The sequence below is a fragment of the Rhamphochromis longiceps genome, linkage group LG19, assembly GCF_057381845.1.
Source record: "Rhamphochromis longiceps isolate RC_006_pf linkage group LG19, R_longiceps_female_GT1.1, whole genome shotgun sequence".
NCBI classification, from domain to species: domain Eukaryota; kingdom Metazoa; phylum Chordata; class Actinopteri; order Cichliformes; family Cichlidae; genus Rhamphochromis; species Rhamphochromis longiceps.
In genome coordinates this window covers 11,296,069-11,317,742 of record NC_140575.1, presented here as the reverse complement: position 1 = coordinate 11,317,742, position 21,674 = coordinate 11,296,069, and the positions used below count along the sequence as shown (strand labels likewise).

The following is a 21,674-nucleotide window of genomic DNA, read 5'->3' as shown; positions in this document are numbered from 1 at the left end:
GAAAAGCAGTGTCCAGAATGTTTAGGTAAAAAGCACTTGCTTAGGCCGAGGCACCAAAAATATTTGACTCCGTCTAGACTGAAAGTACTCGGTTACATGTAGACTAAAAACATACTCAGCTATGTTTAGGCTCAAGACATAGCTATGGTTAGCTAAACATAACTTTCATACTAGAGCAATAGTACTCATGTGAAGACAACAAAAGTACTTCATTAGGTTCAAGCTCCAAAAGTACTTGGTCGTATTTAGGCTAAAAAAAAATACTGGCTTAGCTTTAGGCCAGAAAGTACTTGGTTAGTTTTAGGCTAATAATACTCCTGGTTTAAGTACCACGAGTATGCGGTTACCTTTAGGCTCAATTATGCTAAGTTAGCTTCAGGGCAGGAAATACTTGGTTATGTTTAAGATCAAAAAGTACTCAGTTATGTTTAGGCTGAAAAGTACCAGGTTAGCTTTAGAGTAGGAGCTTTTTGTTTAAGCCCAACAATTGAATGATTTTCTAACCTAATGAGTTGATGAGTTATCTCAGCTTTGGTTAGGATTAAACTACAAAAAGTACTTTGATATCCTCAGGAAAAAACCTAATCTACTAGAGTAAAAGTACACAAATAGGTACAGGAGCCAAAAGTACCTGGTTGTATTTAGACAGGGTACAGGGTTAGTGTTAGACCCTTGGTCAGGCTTAAGCTCCAGCAGTGACCTATATTTTCAAACTTAATTGAATCACCTCAGCTTAGTTTGAATTATCTCAGTTTTGAGGGGAGTCATTGAAATGACTGCTCACAACAGTAAAATATGGCGCTGACTGACACATGACAGGAAGTTACATAGATTTTCATCCATCTTCTTCCACCTGAGCATTTTCCATCTGTCACAGGCTGGAGGTGGAATACACCTTGGACTGGTTGCCAGTCTGTTGCCGGACTTTAGCAGGTTACCTATCCAACCAAATCCTGGAACGTCCACTGGCTGCCCCCTGTCAGCCACTAAGTGATGCAGGACGAATGAATTTCTTTATATGTGGACGGGGTTTCATTTCTGCAGCACTCTGTAGGCTGGAGGACATGGTTCACTATGTTCTGGACAGCACACTGCTCCCCTGAGTTTGTCAAATGCTCTGCAGGCACTGTCAGAGGAAGGTTTTAGAGAAACGCTCTCAGTTTACGATTAAACTTGAAATCGAATTCAGACTTTAACTTCCTGAGAGTGGTCACGCTCCAGCATCAACACAAGCTAAATGCATCTTTCTGTAGAGGTTCCCTGCAAAGTAAAGGCCATATCCAGGCTAGTCTCAAGCCCAGTTAGGGTCATTTTTCTCTCAGGACTGTGTGCAGCACCACCAATGAAGGAATTTCTATTGTCAACTAACCTGAATGAGAGTCCCTGTAATTGTGTGTTCATTGCTATTATTACCTAATATCCTGCTCACTGACTTTGATACATACGGAGAGACTTTTTCAGGCTCTTTTCCATGCAAATTATTTTTATTTGCTTTCTCTCTCCACAGCCAGACGAAGCTAATCATCGAGTACGGCCAGAATGAGACGAGAGGCTTTGACTGGATTCAGTCGTCCATCCACCGTCGCTCTGTCTGACGGACTGCCGGTCTGCTGGATGAAGATTTAATTGGCTGCGAACAAACACAGAACAATAAACAGCCAGAATAAATACAAATGCAGGCACATCGGGGGGAGAGTGGGAGAGAAGATGAGCTAAAAACAGCAACTGTGTGGACATAAAAACTGGACCCGTTTCATCTTTTCTTGCTGTTTTCCGAAAGCTGTTTGGAATATTTCTCAGAGTCGGATTCCTCATGTTGTTTGCACCGTTGTTATGTCATGGATTATTTGACGGGACAGCCACTTTTTTGCAGGAGTGTCATACTTTGATCATCAGAGATGCTCCTGACTTCTCATTAAAACAGAGAGAACACACGTCAGGAACATGTTTTTGAATGTGACGTTTTATTCTGGCATGGCCGTCTCAAACCCAGTTGCCATGTGTCCTTCACTGCCTGAATTTTTCTTTTAGATTTAGTCAAATTAACGACTTCACAATTCGCTCTTCAAGCTTCACCCGTGACTCCCACCAACCCCTCCCACCCTCAGCCATCCAACCAATCATGGGCAAGCCTCTCAGCCGTCCCGGGTGTTTCAGGAAAAGCTCTTGCTGCCTGGAGAAACATGGAATTGGGGATGGTGGAGTGGGAGGGCGAGATGGGGGGATGGAGGGGGGATACGGGGATGGCTACGTACCCCAGCGATCCATTTATGACACTATGTGCATCAATCAGCAGATTGACAGCCATCACCACCACCACCCTGGAGGGTCCATACGGCGAGACGGTTGCGGCGAGGGCAGTTTTAGCTACTCTACGAGTGGCTCGCTCCGAGTCAGCAGAGCACCCCCCGACATGTTTGACTCGCAGCCACGGTCTTTAACGCCAAACCCCTCCTTTGTTCGGCGCTTGGATGAGCGAGCCATCTATGATTCGCTGAAGCTCGGCGGTCAGGACGGAGATGACGGTGGCTGTCATTCGCCGGGGCGGTTCACCCGATCGGTTTCTCCCTCTGTGTCTTCATTCTCAGCTCCGGGTGTGTCCTCCTCCTCCTCAAAGAAACACCACCATCACCACCACCATCACCATGGAGACAGCACAAAGAGCCGAGACGGTCGACATTCCTGGAAAGTCCTGACGCCTCCGAAGCACCTGGAGTGTCTGGAGCTGACTACATCTGAAATGATGGACAGAGGAGGTGGATATCTAAACCCGGGGCACTACCCTCCAGCTGGGGGGCAGTCCTCCTCCCTCACCTCCCCCCTTATTTCTCCCTTCTCTGGCTCCCCTCTCTCCTCGGGCTACCACACTCCGGTGTTCTTCTCCCCCGCCAAACCTCGACCCAGCCAGACTCAGAGTTTACGCTGTTCACCTCCCCACGTGATCCAGCCCAGGCATTACTCCCAAACCCAGAGCCTCAGGCTGTCACCCCCCCAAGAGCTGAGGAGATCCCCTTACCGCTCCCCGCTGGTCCAACTGTCTGCTCACGACCTGGAGCAGGACCTCAGGGATCGAGGAGGAGGAGGGGGAGGAGGAGGATGGGGACGCAGCGAGCGAGAAAGGGAGTGGGAGAGGGAGAGAGAGAGGGAGATGGAGCGAGGGTGGGCTCAGCGAGAATGGGAGAGAGAGAGGGAGAGGGGAAGGCTGGAGAGGGAGCGAGCACGGGAACGGGAGAGGAGGGAAACATCTTTCGCGACCTTCGGGTATGGCCGACCAGTTCCTCTGCGTTCGGACAGAGACTCTGTGTTTCTGGAGTCCGAACAGGGTCTCGACACAACGCCATTACTGCTCCCCCAGCCCTCTCCTTCACCCTCGCCCAGCGCTGCCCCCAGAATGGGCACTGGGGCGGTGGGTAGGAACAGAGCTGGGTCAAAGGTCGGCCCTGAAGGTGTGGGAGGGGTCATGGTTTCCAAATACGACAATGGAAGCGTGGGTTTGGTGTTGGTTGATAGTAAATCTGGGTGTGGGCCAAGGTTAGTGAGCGAGGTTGGGGGTAGAAATGTGATGGAGGCTGAAATGAGGGCAGGAATACAAGAACACCATCGTGCTGAGAGCTGGAGCAAGTATGACAATGGATCCAGGCCCAGCGTTAAAAACGAAACGAGGATGGGCTCCCAGGTAAAAACAAGACCAGGGGGGCGGGATTTGGAAGGAAAAGTGCAGTCTGGGGTGGGGAGGGAAAATATGGCTCCATCTGCAAACAAGGAGGTACACAGGGCAGGGTCATCAAAGAGTGGAGAAAGATCAGGAAGGGCTGTAGCGAAACCAGAACCAATCGCTGAAGCTACACCGTCAAATGTGACTGAGAGCAGGGATGAGCCTGGAGCTAGAGCAGATCCTGCAGCTGGATCTGGTCCAGGGATGAAGCCACAGGGAGGAGCAGAGGTAGAGACTAAGGCAACTTCAAAGAAGGTGGAGAGACAGAGTGAGGCAGAAGCTGAAGTAGCTAAAGTAAATAAGGAAGTTGTTGCCGCAGCGGAGTCCAGGATGGAGGAAAAACCTGAGACCGATGTTACAATTGCTCCTACATCTAAGCCTGAGGCAGCAGTAGAAGGTGGAGCTGGCAGTGAGACAGGAAATAAGACTAACAGTGAGCGCGGGGTTGACACTGAAGCCAACAGCACCAAGACCGCAGACAAGGGTCCTACCTGTGCTGCGGCCGAAGATAAAACCAAGCTTCCTGCTGCAGATCAACCTGAGAAAAAGACTTTCAACATTGATAAAACCGAATCCAGCCATGTGGAGAAAAGTTCACGATCCAAGAAGTCCAAATCCTCCAAGTCCAGCTCCAGGACTCGACCAGGCACCGCCACGGGCCTGCGGCCAGGTGTGGTCAGCCCGCGGCAGAGCAGGGCGCTCGGAGACCTCGAATCAACAGGCCCAGCTGAAGGCATCGAGTCCACGTGGCCTCGCCGAATCATCGTGAGAAAGAGGACCGTTCGTCAAGGTGGAGCACTCCACAATCTCCCCATCCTCCCCCCCCTCCCCTCCGTCCTCTCTGCGCTGGAGAAGAGACGCCCACTCGGCCACCTCCGTGCAGGCCACTTCTCAGAGAACCCTTTATCAAATATAACAAACTCCACCAGTATTGTGGGACGATGCTCGCTCAAAGAGCCCTCGCATCAGGAGCCGGGGTTGGGGTCCAGTTTGGTGGGCAGGGCTTCGCTGAAGGAGCAGAACTTGGAGCACTGGAGGATCTGCAGAGAGCAGGAGGAGCCAAAGAGATCCAAGAGCAAAGAAATACAAGGGGACAAGACTGAGGAGGAGAGGAAAGGGAATGAAGAGCGGAAAGAAGAGAAAGACAGAAAGGAGGAGAAAGTGGAGATGGACAAAGAGAAGGGTGGGGTGGGGCTGGTGGAGGAAACAAAACAAGAAAGAGCAGAGATGGCAGTCGAATTGAAAGTCCAAGACAAAGCAAACAAGTACAAGGAAGCGAAAAAAGGCAGAGATATCGAGATAACTCCTGAAAAAGTGGAGGAGAAAAGTATGAAGATAAGGGATGAAACTGCTGGGCGAGGCTTGGAGGAGGAGGAGGAGGAGGTGGTGGTGACATTACAGAAAGAAGAAGGAGAGGCGGAGGGAGGAGAAGGAGGCACACTTGGCGAGGAAGGAGGGGTGGAGAGCTGGGACGCTGTCCTTGATATGGTCAACACTTTGTGGGATGACGGTTGGGATAAAGGAGGAGCAGGAGGAGGAGCAATAGGCGATGCAGACTCCCTCTCGGGCTCCCTGCAGCGCTGGCCTCTCCTCCGACCCCCCATCGGGTTCGGAGGGTCCCACCCTCCCTCCTCAGCAGCCTCGGAGCTCAGCCTGACGGAGCTGGAAAGGAGAGCCCGGGAGCTGGACTCTGACCTGGAGCACCTCGACCTGTCTCAGCCCCTCAATCAGGAATCGTACCCAGCGCTCCTGGAGCCTCAGAGGGAGCGAGCGGACATGTACCAAACTCACCCCGGGCCTCAGAGAGAGAAGGCTGGCCTGCACACAGGTAAACACCGCACACACCTGCAGGAACTCGCACTCGACACACGGACGTTCACGCCGCTTTAGAAATCACACCTGACAAACGTGCTGGCAGCCTGAAGCGTTAGATGATGAGTTAGACGATACAAACACAGGAGTCAGTGAAGCTTACTGACGAACACGAGGCAGGCAGGATGAAGGTGAACACCACCTCGTTAGCTGAGAGCTGATTGGGAACAAGACAGGTGGAGACAAAGGAACACGAGGTCCGAGGAGAAATGTGACTGTGACCCACATGAGTGAATTTATAGTCCAAACACGGTGGATAAAAGTAATGAAACATCTGTCGTCGCAGTCACACACTGACTTCTTGTTCCAAATTAAAATGAATTTGGCTCCAATAAAACACAAACCAAATCGAGTCTGTCAGTCGGGGTAACATTTTCAGATTTTCTAGGCTGTATTTCTTTATTTCTGTTTTACAACAACAGGTGTTTAATCCCTTTAAACGAAGCCCGGAGAAAGATGCTTTTGTGCTCGCTGTTTGCGCTCCGCCGGTGCAATCACACTGCAGACGCTGAGCAGGTTTTGGATTTCAGTCGCTGTTCTGTATTGTTTGTGACTCAGAGTTTAGCTGTGATGCTGGCTGTGAATTATTGGACCAAAACAGGAGGTGGTGGTGAGCTGGTGCCAGAAGCCTGCTCCTCCAATCGATGTATTTATTCACAGAATTTAGAAGAAACAGCAGCAAAGCATTTAAAAGACATGAAAAGAGTGAAAAGAAGAAACACAAACAAAAGTCAATAATAGAGAAGATCAATCATCTATGAAAACTTTATAAAAGCTTCACAAAAGCCTGTTTATGAAGGAGGTTTTAACAGTTTGCAGTGAGGAGCTGAAAAACTGTTGGGAATGCTGCTGTGGGAGGCAAACCTGAGCCGAGCTGTTTCCCACTGCTGGAGCCCCTGCTGGACCGTAGAGGAACTGCAGGTTCAGGTGTGCAGCCACTTGCAGCAAAGTCGTGTGGATGAATGTTCCTGCATGTAAATGTAAAATATAAAAAGCAGTGATAATTGTTCAGCACAGCAGGGAGTGGTGTTACCTTCCCCCTCGTGGGGGCGGTTGAGTCAGAGCCAGGTGGAGATTTGGAAATGCTTCATGAACTGTAGCAGCAGTGACAGATTCACTGGTCCATAAAGGAAAAGTCAGGGCTTTAAAACAGGAGCGTTTCTGCTTGATTGTCATGTGAGCAGTGGCTTTCTTTGCTTAGATCCTTCCAGGAACCAAAGAAAGCCTCGGATACAAAACAGTGGGGAAGAAAAGGCAGGATGCACTGGTTATAACTGTTTCTCTGTTTAAAAAGGTAAATATGTGATGTTCTTTTCAGGGGTGGGCAGCAGGTCCCAGGTCAGCTTGGAGCTCAGTACTACAGCCTCACTGGCTACAGACGCTGACAGACCTCCCGGCTCCTGGTCAACCAAATCTGCCGGGACGTCCACCACTGGCACAAGGTAAGGAATCTAAAAGTGCAGGGCTCTAGACTAACTTTTTGCCATGTGCCAGTACACCTAACTTTTTAAAGTTAGGTGTACTGGCACAAAAGTTAGGCGCACACAAATTTTATAATAATTTATATAATATAATGTGTTTTTCTGGATACACTGTGCTTTTTCAGCATTCAAAGATTGATGACACCGTGTCAGAGCACTGGCTATGAATTTCAGAAGGATCAGGCCTTAACTTAACAGAAAAGTTAGCAATAGTTCTTTTCCTATTACAGCTACATCCACTTCTGTCGTGCCTAGGCTGCTCACTAGGGCTGGGTATCATCACTGATTTCTATAATCCATTCGATTCTGGTTTTCAAAGTCCCGATTCGATTCAACTTAGCCAGAAGAGTCAGAAATATTATAATTCTGATCATTTATCAGTACTGACTTCATCAGAATTGTGAACATCACAGCAGATGCCTTTGTGTGAAAGTAACTGAGAATAAAACACAGAAAAACATGAAGGAGATTTTCCCTGGTCTGGCTTTTTATAGCAGATAACCTTAAAAATATTCTACAATGTTCTGCATATAAAGTTTAAATTTCTTCAGTATTGAACAACAAAAAAATAGGCTTTCTTGTCCGAGGTCATTTAAGTGAAAAAAAGAAAAAGAAAAGAAAAAGACAGCAGTCACAGCGCTGTAAACAACGGTAGACTGGTGGGTAATAAGCGAATGAATAATACAGAAAACAGAGATTGGAGACGGGAAACTGTTCTTGAAGTACAGAGAGAGATAGAGAGAGAGCTAGCTGTGCATGAAGTGTGATTTTAATAGTCGTGGAAGCAAAACAGCAAAATTCATGACGACATTGATCAAATGTGAAGCGCAGTTTGCTGCTTCTTTTGCTGCTGGCTCGGTGAATTTTGGTTGGAGAGACAAAACCTGCAGCTCAGAATCAGCGCAAAAAGACGTAATCACAGCGCGGACCCGACACATCAGAATCGCTAAGCTCCGACAGCGTGTCCGTTTACGGGCCGTCGGGTGAGAAAGCCGAGAAAGACAAAGCTGATTCTGATGCGTCGGGTCTGTGTTTACATCTTTGTGTGGAGTCCGTGTACCTGCTCTCATTTGCTGTTTGGTTGTTGTTGAAATGGTTTTGTGAGCTTTAATCTGAGAATCTGGCGTTTCTGGCAAAACACAGTTATATTTAAAAGTTGATTCATGATTTAATGAATTGATATCGCTTTATTCAAGCTACTCACCTCCCACTTCCACCTGCACTTTCAACTGGACCACGGCCAATCAGAGAGGTCCCGCCCCTTACTATCTCTGATTGGTTTAGTCCACGATAGGGGCAAAATGTGTGTCTGTTGTTGACCACAGTGAAGGTTGCAGATTTTTTATTTATTTATTTTTTTGCTACCGGAACAGTTGGTCGCACAGGTGCAACCAAAATTTTTTTTTTAGTCGGACCACTGAAAAGTTTGGTCGCATTTGCGACCAAATTGGTCGCACTCTAGAGCCCTGAAGTGTCACTGCAAGATGCCAGAATCCAGGATCAGCCATGTCTCCACCCCTCAAAGGCCTGTCCTGTGTCTCGTAAACTGAGGACAGATACAGGTGTGTTTGAATGTAATGGGATTACTGACAGGAACAGGAACCAGTGCAGAAACAGCACTGGCAGCTAAATGGGCAGAGCTGTTTCTCTAAACTGGAGACCAAAACGATGTGTCAAGGTGATCAGAAAAACTGATTTCCATGGATGAAAATACGTCATATTCTGATTTCATACTCAGAAACAGGGTGGGTTTAATTACACACCAGGCTGATTTTGAGCCAGAATCACACTACAGTCAAAATGAGCAGGGGGCGACCGTGGTTCAGGGGGTTGGGAAGGTTGTCGGTTCGATCCCCAGCCCTGTCTGTCCTGGTCGTTGTGTCCTTGGGCAAGACACTTCACCTACCGCCTACTGGTGATGGCCAGAGGGGCCGATAGCGCGATATGGCAGCCTCGCTTCTGCCCCAGGGCAGCTGTAGCTACAACTGTAGCTGCCTCCACCAGTGTGTGAATGTGAGAGTGAATGAATAGTGGTATTGTAAAGCGCTTTGAGGGTCTCGAAAAGCGCTATATAAATGCAATCCATTATTAAAATAATGATGACCGAAGTTACTGCAGCTGTGCAGTGAATCCAGTGATGTCACTGCCTTTGAAATGATCACATGTGAGAAACTGAAATTGAGGAACTGCAGCACAAACAGTGATGTACAGTATATACACTGAGCAATAAAAACATCAGACTGTCTGTTTAATGGACTCGAGCTGCTGTTTTATTCGCTGTTATTAGCTTTTGTGTGAACGTCCCAGAACAGAGCGAGCTGTACCTTGATGAGCTGAATCATTTAAGCTTAAATGTCATCCAACTAAATGATCTCTAATCATATTCTTCAAACTGAGCTTTGAGGGCTGGAGCTGCTGTAACTGTGTTTGTAATCAGCATTGTTATGAAATCATTCATATGAAGCTGTTGCAGGCGTCACACGTTTTATTAGAAACTGATTAAAAACTGCACAGTTAACTTTCCTGTCTCTACCTGATCATTCCTCATGGCTTACAAATAAAGACACAAACCAAACCGTGTCACAGCCGCAGCAAAATTTAGAAAGTGAATGTATTTGTAGTGATGTGTCCATCACCCGGGATATCTGTGCCGATGGCTTGGGGCTGTGCGGCTAAAACAAATCAATGGCCTTGATCTGAAAAGTGGGTTATCACTTTAAAGGCTTCGGGGGGGCTGAGCACACATGGGGATGCTTCACCGCCTTCTGTCCTTTTCTTCATTTCCAGCTCTGCTAAAGAGGACAGCTCTCCAGACTCCAACCTGACGCTGGAGTCCGACTCAAGCGGCGTTTTCCTCTCCTTATCCAATCAAAGCCAGGAGGAGGCTGGCTCTGACAGTGACCAGCCAATCAGTGGTTCCGACCTGGGCAGCAGCAGCACGTCACTGGAGAAAGATGGGGACGATGGAGGGTTAAAGGAGTGGGGGAGGGAGGAGAGCGCGGAGCTACAGTGGTGCTACCCGTCACTCCTCAACACGTGCTCGCAAGAAGACATCGAAGGCGAGAGGGAGGAGGCGGGGCGCGGAAACATGGAGGAGGATGAAGAGCGGGGAGAAGGCGAGGACAGAAGGAAGGATGGGAAGATGGGAATGGTTTCAGTCATCAAGAAGCCGTTAGAGCAGAGCGTTATTAAGAGCTCCATGGCTCTGAGAATTGAGGACATGCCCCCCAGGAAAAAAGTCACCCTCATGGGAATAGACTCCCCTCTTCCTCTGTCTCCTTCAAAGCAGCCAATCAAACACTTTCTAGATCCCAACCAGAAGCCAATCAGAACATCAGGGCTGGACTGTGGTGACATAGATCCCTTCGTCCAGTCGGACAGCTTTGTTTACCTTGCTGTGTCTGCAAGACCTGCCTCCAAAGGTGAAGTCACCACGGTGACAGAAGCCCACAACGTGAAAAAGGACAGTATACACCACCACACACACGGCACGAAAACGCACGTGGATCCGCCTAACCCCAACTGGGACGCCAAGCCAACACAGCTCGCCCCACAGAAGCCAGAGGAGGGAGATTTCCTGTGCACCGACAGCTTCGTCTACCTGGCAGCTCCAGCCTGCCTCCTGCTGGGCCCTCCAGGAACTACAGCCTACAGCGGCAAGTGAGTATGCACTCGTCTACACTTCACCTCTCAGCTGAAAGAGATGTATTCATTTATAAAAACCATCCATCCGATCATCCGATCATCCATCCATCCATCCATCCATCCAGTCATCCGATCATCCATCTGATCATCCATCCATCCATACAATCATCCGATCATCCATTCAGTTTTGGTTTCTTGTGCAATCTTTTCACTGTCAGCTAATGTCTCAGTGACACTAGAGTAAAAATAGGTTGCCGGCCTCCTTACCACCAGGAGAAACTGGTGGTTGCTCAGTGATTGCATTGAATATTTGGTGACCAACTGGCGACATTCTAGTTGCCCGAAGGTAATATCTTCCCCTGTGAGAGGCAACCTGTCTCCCATCACAGTCTGACTCAGACTGACTGCAATCACTCTGAGACAGATTGGTAAAGGTTTGAAATAATCAGTTTGATTTATAATCACACACAGATTACCAACATTCCAATCAATCACTCGCATCAGTCTGAATGAGCCTGCGCTGATGAGCACCAGGTTAAAAGCAGAGCTTTAGTGCTTTTAAAAAGCACAAATGATGAAGATACCAGAGGGGTACATCTGGCTTTCTCTTCTGTTTTTTAGGGAGTCCGATTCGGAGAGCTCAGGTTCGGGAGCTGCTGATGTGTCTGTGCTGGGTTGCGGTTCAGTGGCAGGGGACAGCGATTGGGACTCGGACCTGTCCGACTCCGATCCGAGCCGCTCGTCAAGGACCTCCGCCACTGGGAGCAAATCTGGCCGTCCGAAGCGGCTGCCCGCTGAACCTGACTGGGATTTATTCGGAGAAACCACTGAACCCGAAGTGCTGAGCGAGCTCTTCACGGAGCAAGACAGGAACAACAACGGCATAGCAGAGAGAGTTTCCGGGGTTACCACCAGCATGGCAGCAACACCGTCCGTCCCCATGGCAACTCAACCCGCCACTCCACCGTTGAAGAGGATGTCGACCGTGGAGCAGTCATTGACGAAGAAGGTGACGTGGCAGTTTAAACCTGCTCAGAGGTCGGTGTGCACGGGAAGCAAGAAGGACAAAGAGAGGGAGGCGATGTCGTCATTGGCGGGAAGGTTTACTGAACTCGGAGGTGGCGAGATGTACAGACCCACCCCTTCATCTTCATCGTCTTCATCGTCGTCACCATCGTCATCGTCATCCGGCTGATTTCTGAAAGAAAAGCTTGTTTGGAGAAGCTTTTGATGGGCTGAAGAAAGGTAGAGGCGAACTTTAGCTCCTGTAGACCTGCAGCTTTTGCCTGTCCGTTCCGAATTCTGTGTCTCGCTGCTGCCGTTGCCTTGGATGACCTTGTAAAGGCTGCGTTGCATTTTCTTCAGTTAGTCAACAAGTTATTGTTATTATCATATATCACTTTAAGTTGGGACGGTCTTCACAGAAACAGCACCGTTCCTGTACAGTTTTACTGACTGTCGGTTGTTTTTTTCACTCACACGTTACATCCACGTCTGTTAAAATAACAGATCCGAATAATTCTGTTGGAGTTTTATTCTGCTGAACGTACTCTGAGGGAGGATCCACCTTCAGACTGATTTCACATCTTATACTATTAGAGCCATGCTGGAATTAAATCACAGTGATCCGTAAAGTGATCTGAGTAGGAGAAAGTGGTTTCTGCTGCTCTCTGATTTTTACGGATGTAAGAGTGTAAACGTCTCGCCTGCTCCCCCACGTCTTTGAAGACGGACTTTTACAAACTGGCTGAGTTTGATCTCTACAGTCTATGGTGTGTTTTATAATCACAGCCAAGTTTACAGTGTATTTAACAGTGTGATAGTATATTTTGAACATGGAGATAATTATTGAGCAAAGTATTAATATATATATATGTGAGTGTGTGTGACGAGTGTGAACAACTAATTGAAGGATTTAACAATAGAGTTTAATTTAAATGGTTTATTTATCACTTAGACTGAAATTGTGAATGTTATAAATGAGCAATATGCTTACAGATACATGCTATATTCTATGTTTAACGCGCCTTCATTCAAAGGGAGTCAAATACGGCTGTTCTGTCAAACCTGCTGGTGTCTCACTGATACCTGTCAGGTGTCTTTTGGTGAGGGTCAAATTTGAAACAGCTGCCAAATTCACATGTAGAAGCAGGAGAGTTGGCAGTGATCAATAAAATTCTGCCGGCTGGTTTTATCCACCAAATACCGCGGTCATGTTTGGGTTAAAATATGTTTGCAACACGACACACTGAAAAGATGTTTCAGGATACTCGGCACGTGTGCAGTCAGTGCTTAATGTGCAGTTCCTCTAACGTCCAGCAGGGGCTCCAGCAGTGATAGACTCCCACGTTAAAACTTTACAGCAGAAATAAACACGTTTGCATTCACCCTACACCGGGGGGGGGGGGGGTTAGGACCTCACTTGTTTAGATTATTGGGGGCGTGGCCTCTTTGACTGACAGGTGGATGGTGACACAGATTGCTCTAGCTGCTAGCTGTCTGCTAGCTTCACCTGAACTGGACATCTGGACTGTTTTTGAGCTGTTGAAGCATTTTATACGACATCATCCGATCAATAACATGGCTGCTGTGAGGTCACTCTACTAACAGACTGTCCATGAAGGCAGAGCGAGAGTTTGCTGGGATTTTATTATGTTATTTAGCGCTGATCATTAGGTATCTGTGTCTGTGCGATGCTCCCAGCCGCAGGTTGCTAACCTCGGTGGCTTCAACTGGCACAGGCTGGAGGGTGGTGCAATTAATGTAGCGCTATTAACAGCTAATGTGTGGCACAGATGGAACATGGAGTGCAGAGATCTCAGCACACAGAGGCTGCAGAGACAGGCAGGGAGCATGTAGTGCTGGGAAATCACTGAATCACGACAAAGATTTATTTATTTACACTTTCTTCTACTGTTTGAGGCTCTTTTAATAAACAGCTACTTCAGCGTGTTTGATTTGGGGGAATCTTACTGTTCCTGACACAACCTCAAAGGGATATGTCTCTCCTCCCACGACTGAACCAGAAAGCTTTGATTCGTTAGGTGAATGTGGAAACACGATGGAGCCACTGCTTTTTCAGCTACATGTGAAAAATGACAATAACATACAGTCGCTAACTCAGGTTGTAGTATAGAAAAGAGTCTCGTTTTTAGGCCCAGCTGGGGCTCCGCTAAAATGCTCAATCGGAGGCTCCACATGGGGGCTTGTTAAACCAACTGTTAGTGCAGTGGTTGGGTCCATCTTTTATATACAGTCTGTGGTTTCTCTAACACCAGCGGTTTGACAGACGCCGTTATTTGACGCCCTGCCAGCGAGAGCGGGCTGGAGTGTTTCAATGTATAATAATGGCTGAGTTTGATTTTTATTTATGCAGCCAGATTTTGATTGTAAATGCAGTCTTAGACTCATGCAGAGGTTTTATGTGTAACATTTTTAATCATCAGGTAGTTCGGTTTTAAGTGCCATAAACAGCAAGACCACGGCTGAGATGATTGGTCGTCTTTGTCTCACACTGGGTTTATTTCTGCTCAGAGTACAGACTTCTTCTTTTGTAATCCTCCCCCTGCCATCTTTGGCTTTTCTGAGGAGGATAAACGTGCTGGAGACGTTTTTCTCCTCGCTCCCCGCCGCCGTTTGTCACCGCTTCAGCTCTGTTTGTGCTGAAAAGCAAAGCAATCCAGGAGATTTCCCTCTGAATCCAAAGCGAAGTGCAGCCAGCGGGGAGGCAGGTGGAGCTGCCAGTCATCCCAGCAGTGGTTCTGCTGTTCAATCATTACATGATGAATGTGGTTATCATTCACTGAGCTAAAAAATGGGACAGGCAGCACCTTCCAAAGACATCGCAGACATGTCAGGTCACTGATGAGAGCGGCTGAAAGTCTGTTTTATGCACGATGTTGCTGATAAAGGTCTGACAGGCTAATCGTCCTCACATTTAGTCTTGTTGTTCTTAATGTAAAAGTGAAAATGAGGAACGAGGGCCAGATTTACTAACGGTTCATCACTTTTAGGCCTTTTTCTGGTTTTCATGAAGCTGCTGTTGACGAGATACTGTAATAAGGTCTTGGCCCCTCACACAGGGACCAATCAGTGACCTCCGGCAACCTGAGATTGCTAGGGACAAATGAGCATCTCCAACCAGTTTGCCAGAAACCCTTGAGTGAAATCAGCTGTAAAGAGGGCGCTGCCCCACAGATGTCTGTGATTGCTGACACGTCTGCAAACACTCACCAACCGCTGCTCAAACTCGCCTTCAGAATAAAAGTTGCATGTTTTGGTTGCCACAGTAGAGCAGAGCTTTTACGTTGGAGTCAGATTTTCTCTGGTTGGTATTTTTCGGGTTGCATCGCCGCTCTACAAACAGAGAAATGGAAAACGTTTGACTCCACATGAGATGTTTTTCTTCTTTTGTGCGGACACTCAACGACTGCGGAAATCTGCTGCTCATCCAAATAATCTCATGGAGGTTTCAGGTGCAGCACTGTAAACCTCCAGCAGCTTCCAGCAGCTGGAGGTTTCAGGTGCAGCACTGTAAACCTCCAGCAGCTTCCAGCAGCCAGTCAGCGACCAGGTCTCTGGGCCTGTGTGACGGAGGCCTGCTGGTGTTATTGAACTTGAATTCAGAGTGTTAAATTTAAGAGTATCAGAGAGCTCAGAGTGTGAAATGTCGTTTTAAGGAGCTCTGACCTGTGTTAGAGAAATGCCTGCAGCTTCTGGCTGCAGGGAGCAGTAACAGTAACCTCACTAACACTCGGATCGGTCAGGAAATGTTTGAGCATCCTTCAGGTCAGCTGTTCGTCAGCTGTTCGCGAGTTCAGGTTTAGATGGTAGAACTGATGTGAATCTGCAGATGCACTGCGTCACGTTTGTCATCGCTTATTTTTGACCTGCTTGGTGCTCTGTTGCTCAGTTGCCTGGTTGCGTTGCCTGTTACTGAACTAAACTGGCTGTGTCTTTGTGTAAATTTGGTGCACTGCTGGTGGATCACCTGCCGAATGCACCTGATTAGTAAATCTGGCCTCAGAGTTGCTCGTGATGTTTGAAATTCTGGATTTTTAGCCTTGCTGGGATAAGATGATGTTTTTTTTTGCCATGAGCAGCTTGAAGCAAGCCGCACACAGAAAGGCTTCAGTGACGACGTTGATGATGATCTGTGTAAACCGACAGGATTTGGTCGGGCCTTAAACGCACCTGTCAGACTTCCCGGTACATCCACAGAGGATTGGAGTGTTTCATTAACATGCCTCTATTTTTAAAGCTGCAGCTTCTTGTTTGGACTGTCTGAATGTCTTTGAGGTGAATGTTAATCGGGACACAGTTAATGACTGATGAAGGCTTTTACCCCTCATGTTAGACTATTCCTGGATGGGGCTTTTTTTGCACAGCGTCACCTCTAATCCCCGTGAAAGTCATCATTTAACAGGAAAAGCAAAATGAAGCTGTGAGGAGACTCCCTGGGCCCCACTGACCTCCTCTAGCAGGAGAAATGAACACAAATACATGACTGCATCACTGCCATGATTAAGAAAAAACAAAGACTAAAGTTTGGTTTCAGCAGAAAATGAGACAAAATGGGCTGCAGGAAAACTACTCCACACTTTTATTACTTCCAGGCTGGACGACTGTAATTCATGATTATCAGGAAGTCCTAAAAACTCCTTGAAAAGCCTTCAGTTAATCCAAAATGCTGCAGCAAGAGTCCTGACAGGGACTAGAAAGAGAGAGCAGATTTCTCCTGTTTTGGCTTCCCTTCATTGGCTTCCTGTTAAGTCCAGAATTGAATTCAAAATCCTGCTCCTCACATACAAGGTCTTAAATAATCAGGCCCCATCTTATCTTAATGACCTTGTAGTACCATATCACCCTATTAGAGCACTTCGCTCTCGCTCTGCAGGCCTACTTGTTCCTAGAGTATTTAAAAGTAGAATGGGAGGGAGAGCCTTCAGTTTTCAGGCCCCTCTTCTGTGGAACCAGCTTCCAGTTTGGATTCAGGAGACAGACACTATCTCTACTTTTAAGATTAGGCTTCAAACTTTCCTTTTGCTAAAGCATATAGTTAGGGCTGGACCAGGTGACCCTGGATCCTCCCTTAGTTATTCTGCTGATGGTTTGTGATGCTCTCACCGTGACTTTATGCTGCTGCATTAGCTCTGTCACAAACTTTTAGTCTGTCTCAGCAGATTCCCTCTCCGATCCTCATTCTGTTGGAAGTTTCTTCCTGTTAAAAGGGAGTTCTTCTTCCCCAGACTCATCGAGTCCTGCTTGTATAGTAGGGCCTTTCCTTACCATCTAAATCAGCCTGAGATAAACGTTGTGACGTGGTGTTACATGAACAAAAAGCAGCCCTGCTCAGACTGAAGTTGTCTAAAGCTCCGAGCGACAGCGGCAGAGGACGTTGTCATGGGAATGATTGCATCTCCAAACTGAGTCTGAATGTTTTTGTCTCTGACAAGCTGCAGCCTTGTTCTCCACCTTCATCCTGTCCTCGGTCTCCTCCACCATCCCCTGATACCATCTTTCACACAGTTTGATTTCAGCTTTTACTGCACAGCAGCACCATGTCATCACGTTCCTGCACAACATTAACGTAATCTGCTCCAGCCGCCGTGACCACTTGCTCTGTAAACATTACATTTAGTCAAAGAGAGCAGAAACTTCCACTGACAGCGGTCACAGACTGTGTCGCTCGTTCTCTGTTTCACACGTCTGTGTCTTGTCCTCCTCCACGTTGCCTCGTTTCATTCTGCAGCCCCGCTCGCACTCGCCCTGCAGCTGTCGCTCAGACCTGCAAATTCTAATTACGTGATTATCTTTTCTGTTCAGACAAACGGTGCTCGCTCGGAGCTTTTTAGCTGAGACTCGCTCTTTCCTCCCAAAAAACACACGCGTGTGCACCAGCGTGCAGCTGCCAGACGATCAGAATCAGCAGTTCTCAGCTTCAGTCACCGTGAAAGTGATGGAGGTATTTGGAGAGGATTTGTCATAAATCAGTAAAGGAGTGCATGTTTTACTTGAAATCTTTAAATAATCAAAGCGTTCACATTTTGCTGCTTTAGCCTTTGCGGACACTGGGACGTCTGTAAAGTCGTGCCTGTTTCATCGATCCGAGGTCTCGTCACACAAAGTACAATCAGCGGGACTCCTTTCAGAGTCGCCTCCTTGTGCACCTCTGGACCACTTCCTGTTTCGATCATCACTGTACGTCTGGTCACTTTGCCTCTGAGCTGCACACCGCATTCTTTCCACTGACTCAAACTCTTCGCTGTAGAACCGGACATCCTGGGAAAGGTCCAGAGGTGCACACAGAGCTGAGCTTGAAGGAGAGACTGGCTGAATTTAAATAATTGCACCTTCTTTGCTCACTTTGTTTCTAACCCAGCTTCAAATCATGCAAAAGATCTGGGACACATCCCACCCACTTTTCACACCTGAGCAATATATAAACGTGGAGGGGTGGGCCGTGTGCGCTGCTGTGATCCTGGCCCTGTGATTCTATAAAAACGATGAGAAAACGGCTGCAGATCCAGTTTCCCCTGCAGCTCCACAGTCGGGCTTCGGGCAGCTTCTTGGTGATTTGCCGGCAGCTCCAGCTGAGCGGTTCTTTTGAAGCCGACTCTTTCTTCTTGCAGCGATGTGATGGGGCATGGTGAAACTATCTGTGTAGTGACCCACTCTGCATGTTTGTCCTGACCCTGTGTTCAGGCCGAAGACCGAGGCTGTTTATGTGACACTGTTCATTGATTAATTTTTTTTATTTCTGTATTAAACTATTGGCTCTTTGAAGTGTTTCAGCTGAAAACCTGCATCTCACTGGAACATTTTCTAACCTGCTGCTTCACAGTCTGATCGACGAACAAAAGCTCAATAACCGAACGGACGAGTCAGACGAACTTTATCGACCTTTGAATTTCTGTTGCATCAAACTGTGGCAAAACATCTAGTTTCACTGTGATGGATAAAAACCACATCCTCTGCTGACTTTTGTAAAATCAGGCCTGCGTGTAATACTTTGCTGTTCATATCGACGCTGCTCACTGGTAAAGCTTAGCGATTAAGACCTGAGACGGATTCTTAGCTGGAAAATGATTTATGTGAAATCTTTTCGTGTGCCATATTCCCAAGCCTTGTTGAAGTGCATTATTGTACAATAAAGACTAAAGTTGATGGTGGCTGTGACTCTGGCCTGGTTATTTGCAGAAGCAGTAGGTCAGAGATCGGACTGCGTGACAACACCGAAGGAAACGTGAACATTTTAGTGAAGTTTCACAGTTAGGAAGGGCTCATTTAGCTACTATGAAATGACAGATTTATGGCCATGAGCCCAATGTGTGTCCACCTCCTCGGGCAGATGAAATCTTCCTTTACATGATGCTGTCTCCGACCATCAGGACTGAACACAATTCAAAAATAGAACCTTTTCAAATCGTTAGGTGCTGTGGACCAGCCGTGACCTTTAACCTTTTGATTTAAGGCTGGGATGCAGAGGCAGCTGAGTCAGTGCAGAGCTATCCCGAGGTGATCTGCGGGCTTTTATTCAGACAAATGCTTCAGGAAGTCTTTAGACAACGTTTCTCTTTTCAGCAGGACGAAAGTCAGAAACATCCGGTCAAAGAAACCGAAGAGCTCCTCAGGGCTGAGAGGTCGATATCCTTCACCAGACTCGGTGTGAAGATCAGACAGCATCACAACAGAGAGCTGCAGATAACAGCATCTCTGATTCAGGCAGGTCTGCTCAATATTTTTACTTCACTTCTGCCCAATGTCATCGTAGCTAACTGAAATAAGCTCAAGTCTAAAACTAGACCTGAAAAAACATTTCAATTAACTAAAGTAAAATAAAACCGAGCTTTTAAAAACACATTACTGAACAGGGATAACCCCTGAAGGTGTGCTTCAGGGCTCCAGCTTCTTCAGTTCTAAAACTGAACTGAAGAAGCTTCTTGGATAAGAGCTGAAACACCTCCAAGAAACTCAACAGTCGCTTTCCATCCGAGCTCCTTAGACCACCATGGCCTGGCTCACTAGGAACCTACACAGACACTATATAAGGACCATTTACCATCTGGGGAATTTGGAGAACAAGTCAACACTTCACACTTGTGATTGGGCTCCTCAAATCCTTCCTGGACCACCTTTGCTTTGTGGCAGGGCACATTATCCTGCTGAAAGAGGCTGCAGCCATCAGAGAGTACCCCAAACAGGTTGATTGTGTTCATCTGGATGTTTTCAGTGGGAGAAACGTTTCATCCAACTGACTTCTTCAGTCTCAGCTGACTGCAGGTTTGCCCAACCTTATAAACCCCCATTGTTCATTCAGTGGGCTAGTTTCAGTCGTTGTGCAAATGTATTGTTTATAAGGTTAGTGACGAAACACTTCTCCCACTGAAAACATCCGGATGAACACAATCAACCTTTGGGATTTACTTACCTGAAGGATTGAGCCTGCATCAAGACCATCAGGGAGTACCGTTTCCATGACAGGGTGTGCCTGGACCGCTAAATAACGTCCACATGGATGGACATTATACAGATCATTGCCCAAAGCCACTGATGTTCAAATAAAGCCGAGACTTCAATGTCCAGCCTATTCGAATACTTCCTGCCAGTGAAAGAGTTCAGATAATGCAATGAAACAATAAGAAAGTTTGAACTGAAGACAAAGAGCTCAGCTGGAGTGTTTGTTGACATCTCGTTTCCAGGGTTAAGGAGGACATTCAAGCTTAACAAGATAATCTGGAAGTCCTGAGAGTCAAAAAAAAAATGATGTTTTTCTAATTTTAGCCTGATTGAAACTGTTTCCTGTCCTGTGTTTGTGGATGAACTCGTCTGAGGTAAAGCACCATCACTAACTTAAGCCTGTTCCTTACCTTGACCTTTTATCTCCACCTACTCCTGTCCGTCCTATCACAGGAGCTCTTTGGTAATGTGACGAGATGTTCCTAAGAGAACCTGGCTGTGACCCAGTATGTAATCCATGACCGGCTGGTAAGTTGGTGTTTGTCTCTAAGCTAAAAAGTTGTAGAACCAACTCGTAGTTGCTTTGGTCACTGACAGGTTGCTGTGGTCACCCAGAGGTTTCAGGGAAGATGCTGAGCTGTCTGCAGGCACTCGTCTTTTGCTCTTCAAAGTAAAAGTTGTCCTACCGCTGAAAACAACATACTTTATAAGGCACAACTTTTACTTTGAAGGGGAACAGACTCTGTTTCTAGTTTGGTGAGTGTCTGCAGACAAGTCGGCCTCTTCCATGCTGGTGACTTTAGTCACTAAAGCAACAACCTGCTGCAACCATCCACCAACTGGGAGTCAGCAGGAGGTTACTGACTGTTTCTAGGCCTGTGTGGATGTGGCTTTAGCAACTACTCACACTCAGGTAACACACATCTTTTACTTGGTAACAGCGGGTCACCGACCACTCTGCACGCCCGGACCCTAAGTCGTCGCTGGTTATGACCCCAAAGGGAGAAAGTCAGAAAGGTCAAATGTAACCAAGAAATTATTTTTTGTCCTCTGACTGAATGGATGCCAATGACAACCTGACACACAGCAAAAACTCCAGTGTTAAATTAACACTGGAGAGTGTCTATATGGGTCCACACCTCTGAGTGTTAAATACAACACTGTTGAGTTTTAAATTAACACTTTTGACAGTGTTATATGTTTAAAAGTAACCTAGTCAGTTTTGAAGATTAACAATGGCTAACACTGAGCAGTGCTGATTTTCTAACACTGGAAAATAACTCAAAATGTTAGAAATATTCCAGTGTTAGAAAACTTATCTCGGTCTCCCTGGTGAGCAGTGTGGTGTTTGCTGTCTTTGTTGACCTGTTTGTTTGTTCATTCCTTTTCTGGATGTCGGCCTACCCGCTGAATTTTCTCTTTTAATTGAATCATGCACATTTTGTGGAAAACTCGCCATTTTTACCCCCCTGCCATCTGTCTCCCTGGGCTTTCTCTAACAA

The 21,674-nt window shown here is 47.0% G+C and overlaps 1 protein-coding gene across 1 annotated transcript; it reads left to right on the top strand.

Annotated features, from left to right (window-relative positions):
• The first annotated feature begins 1,525 nt into the window (after positions 1 to 1,525).
• On the top strand, positions 1,526 to 13,994 carry LOC146646303 (uncharacterized). The gene is made up of 4 exons (XM_085392213.1): positions 1,526 to 5,543; positions 6,906 to 7,029; positions 9,856 to 10,728; positions 11,335 to 13,994. The coding sequence occupies exons 1-4, from the start codon at positions 2,123 to 2,125 to the stop codon at positions 11,906 to 11,908; spliced, it is 4,992 nt and encodes a 1,663-aa protein (XP_085248339.1). The 5' UTR covers positions 1,526 to 2,122; the 3' UTR covers positions 11,909 to 13,994.
• Positions 13,995 to 21,674: the final 7,680 nt, after the last annotated feature.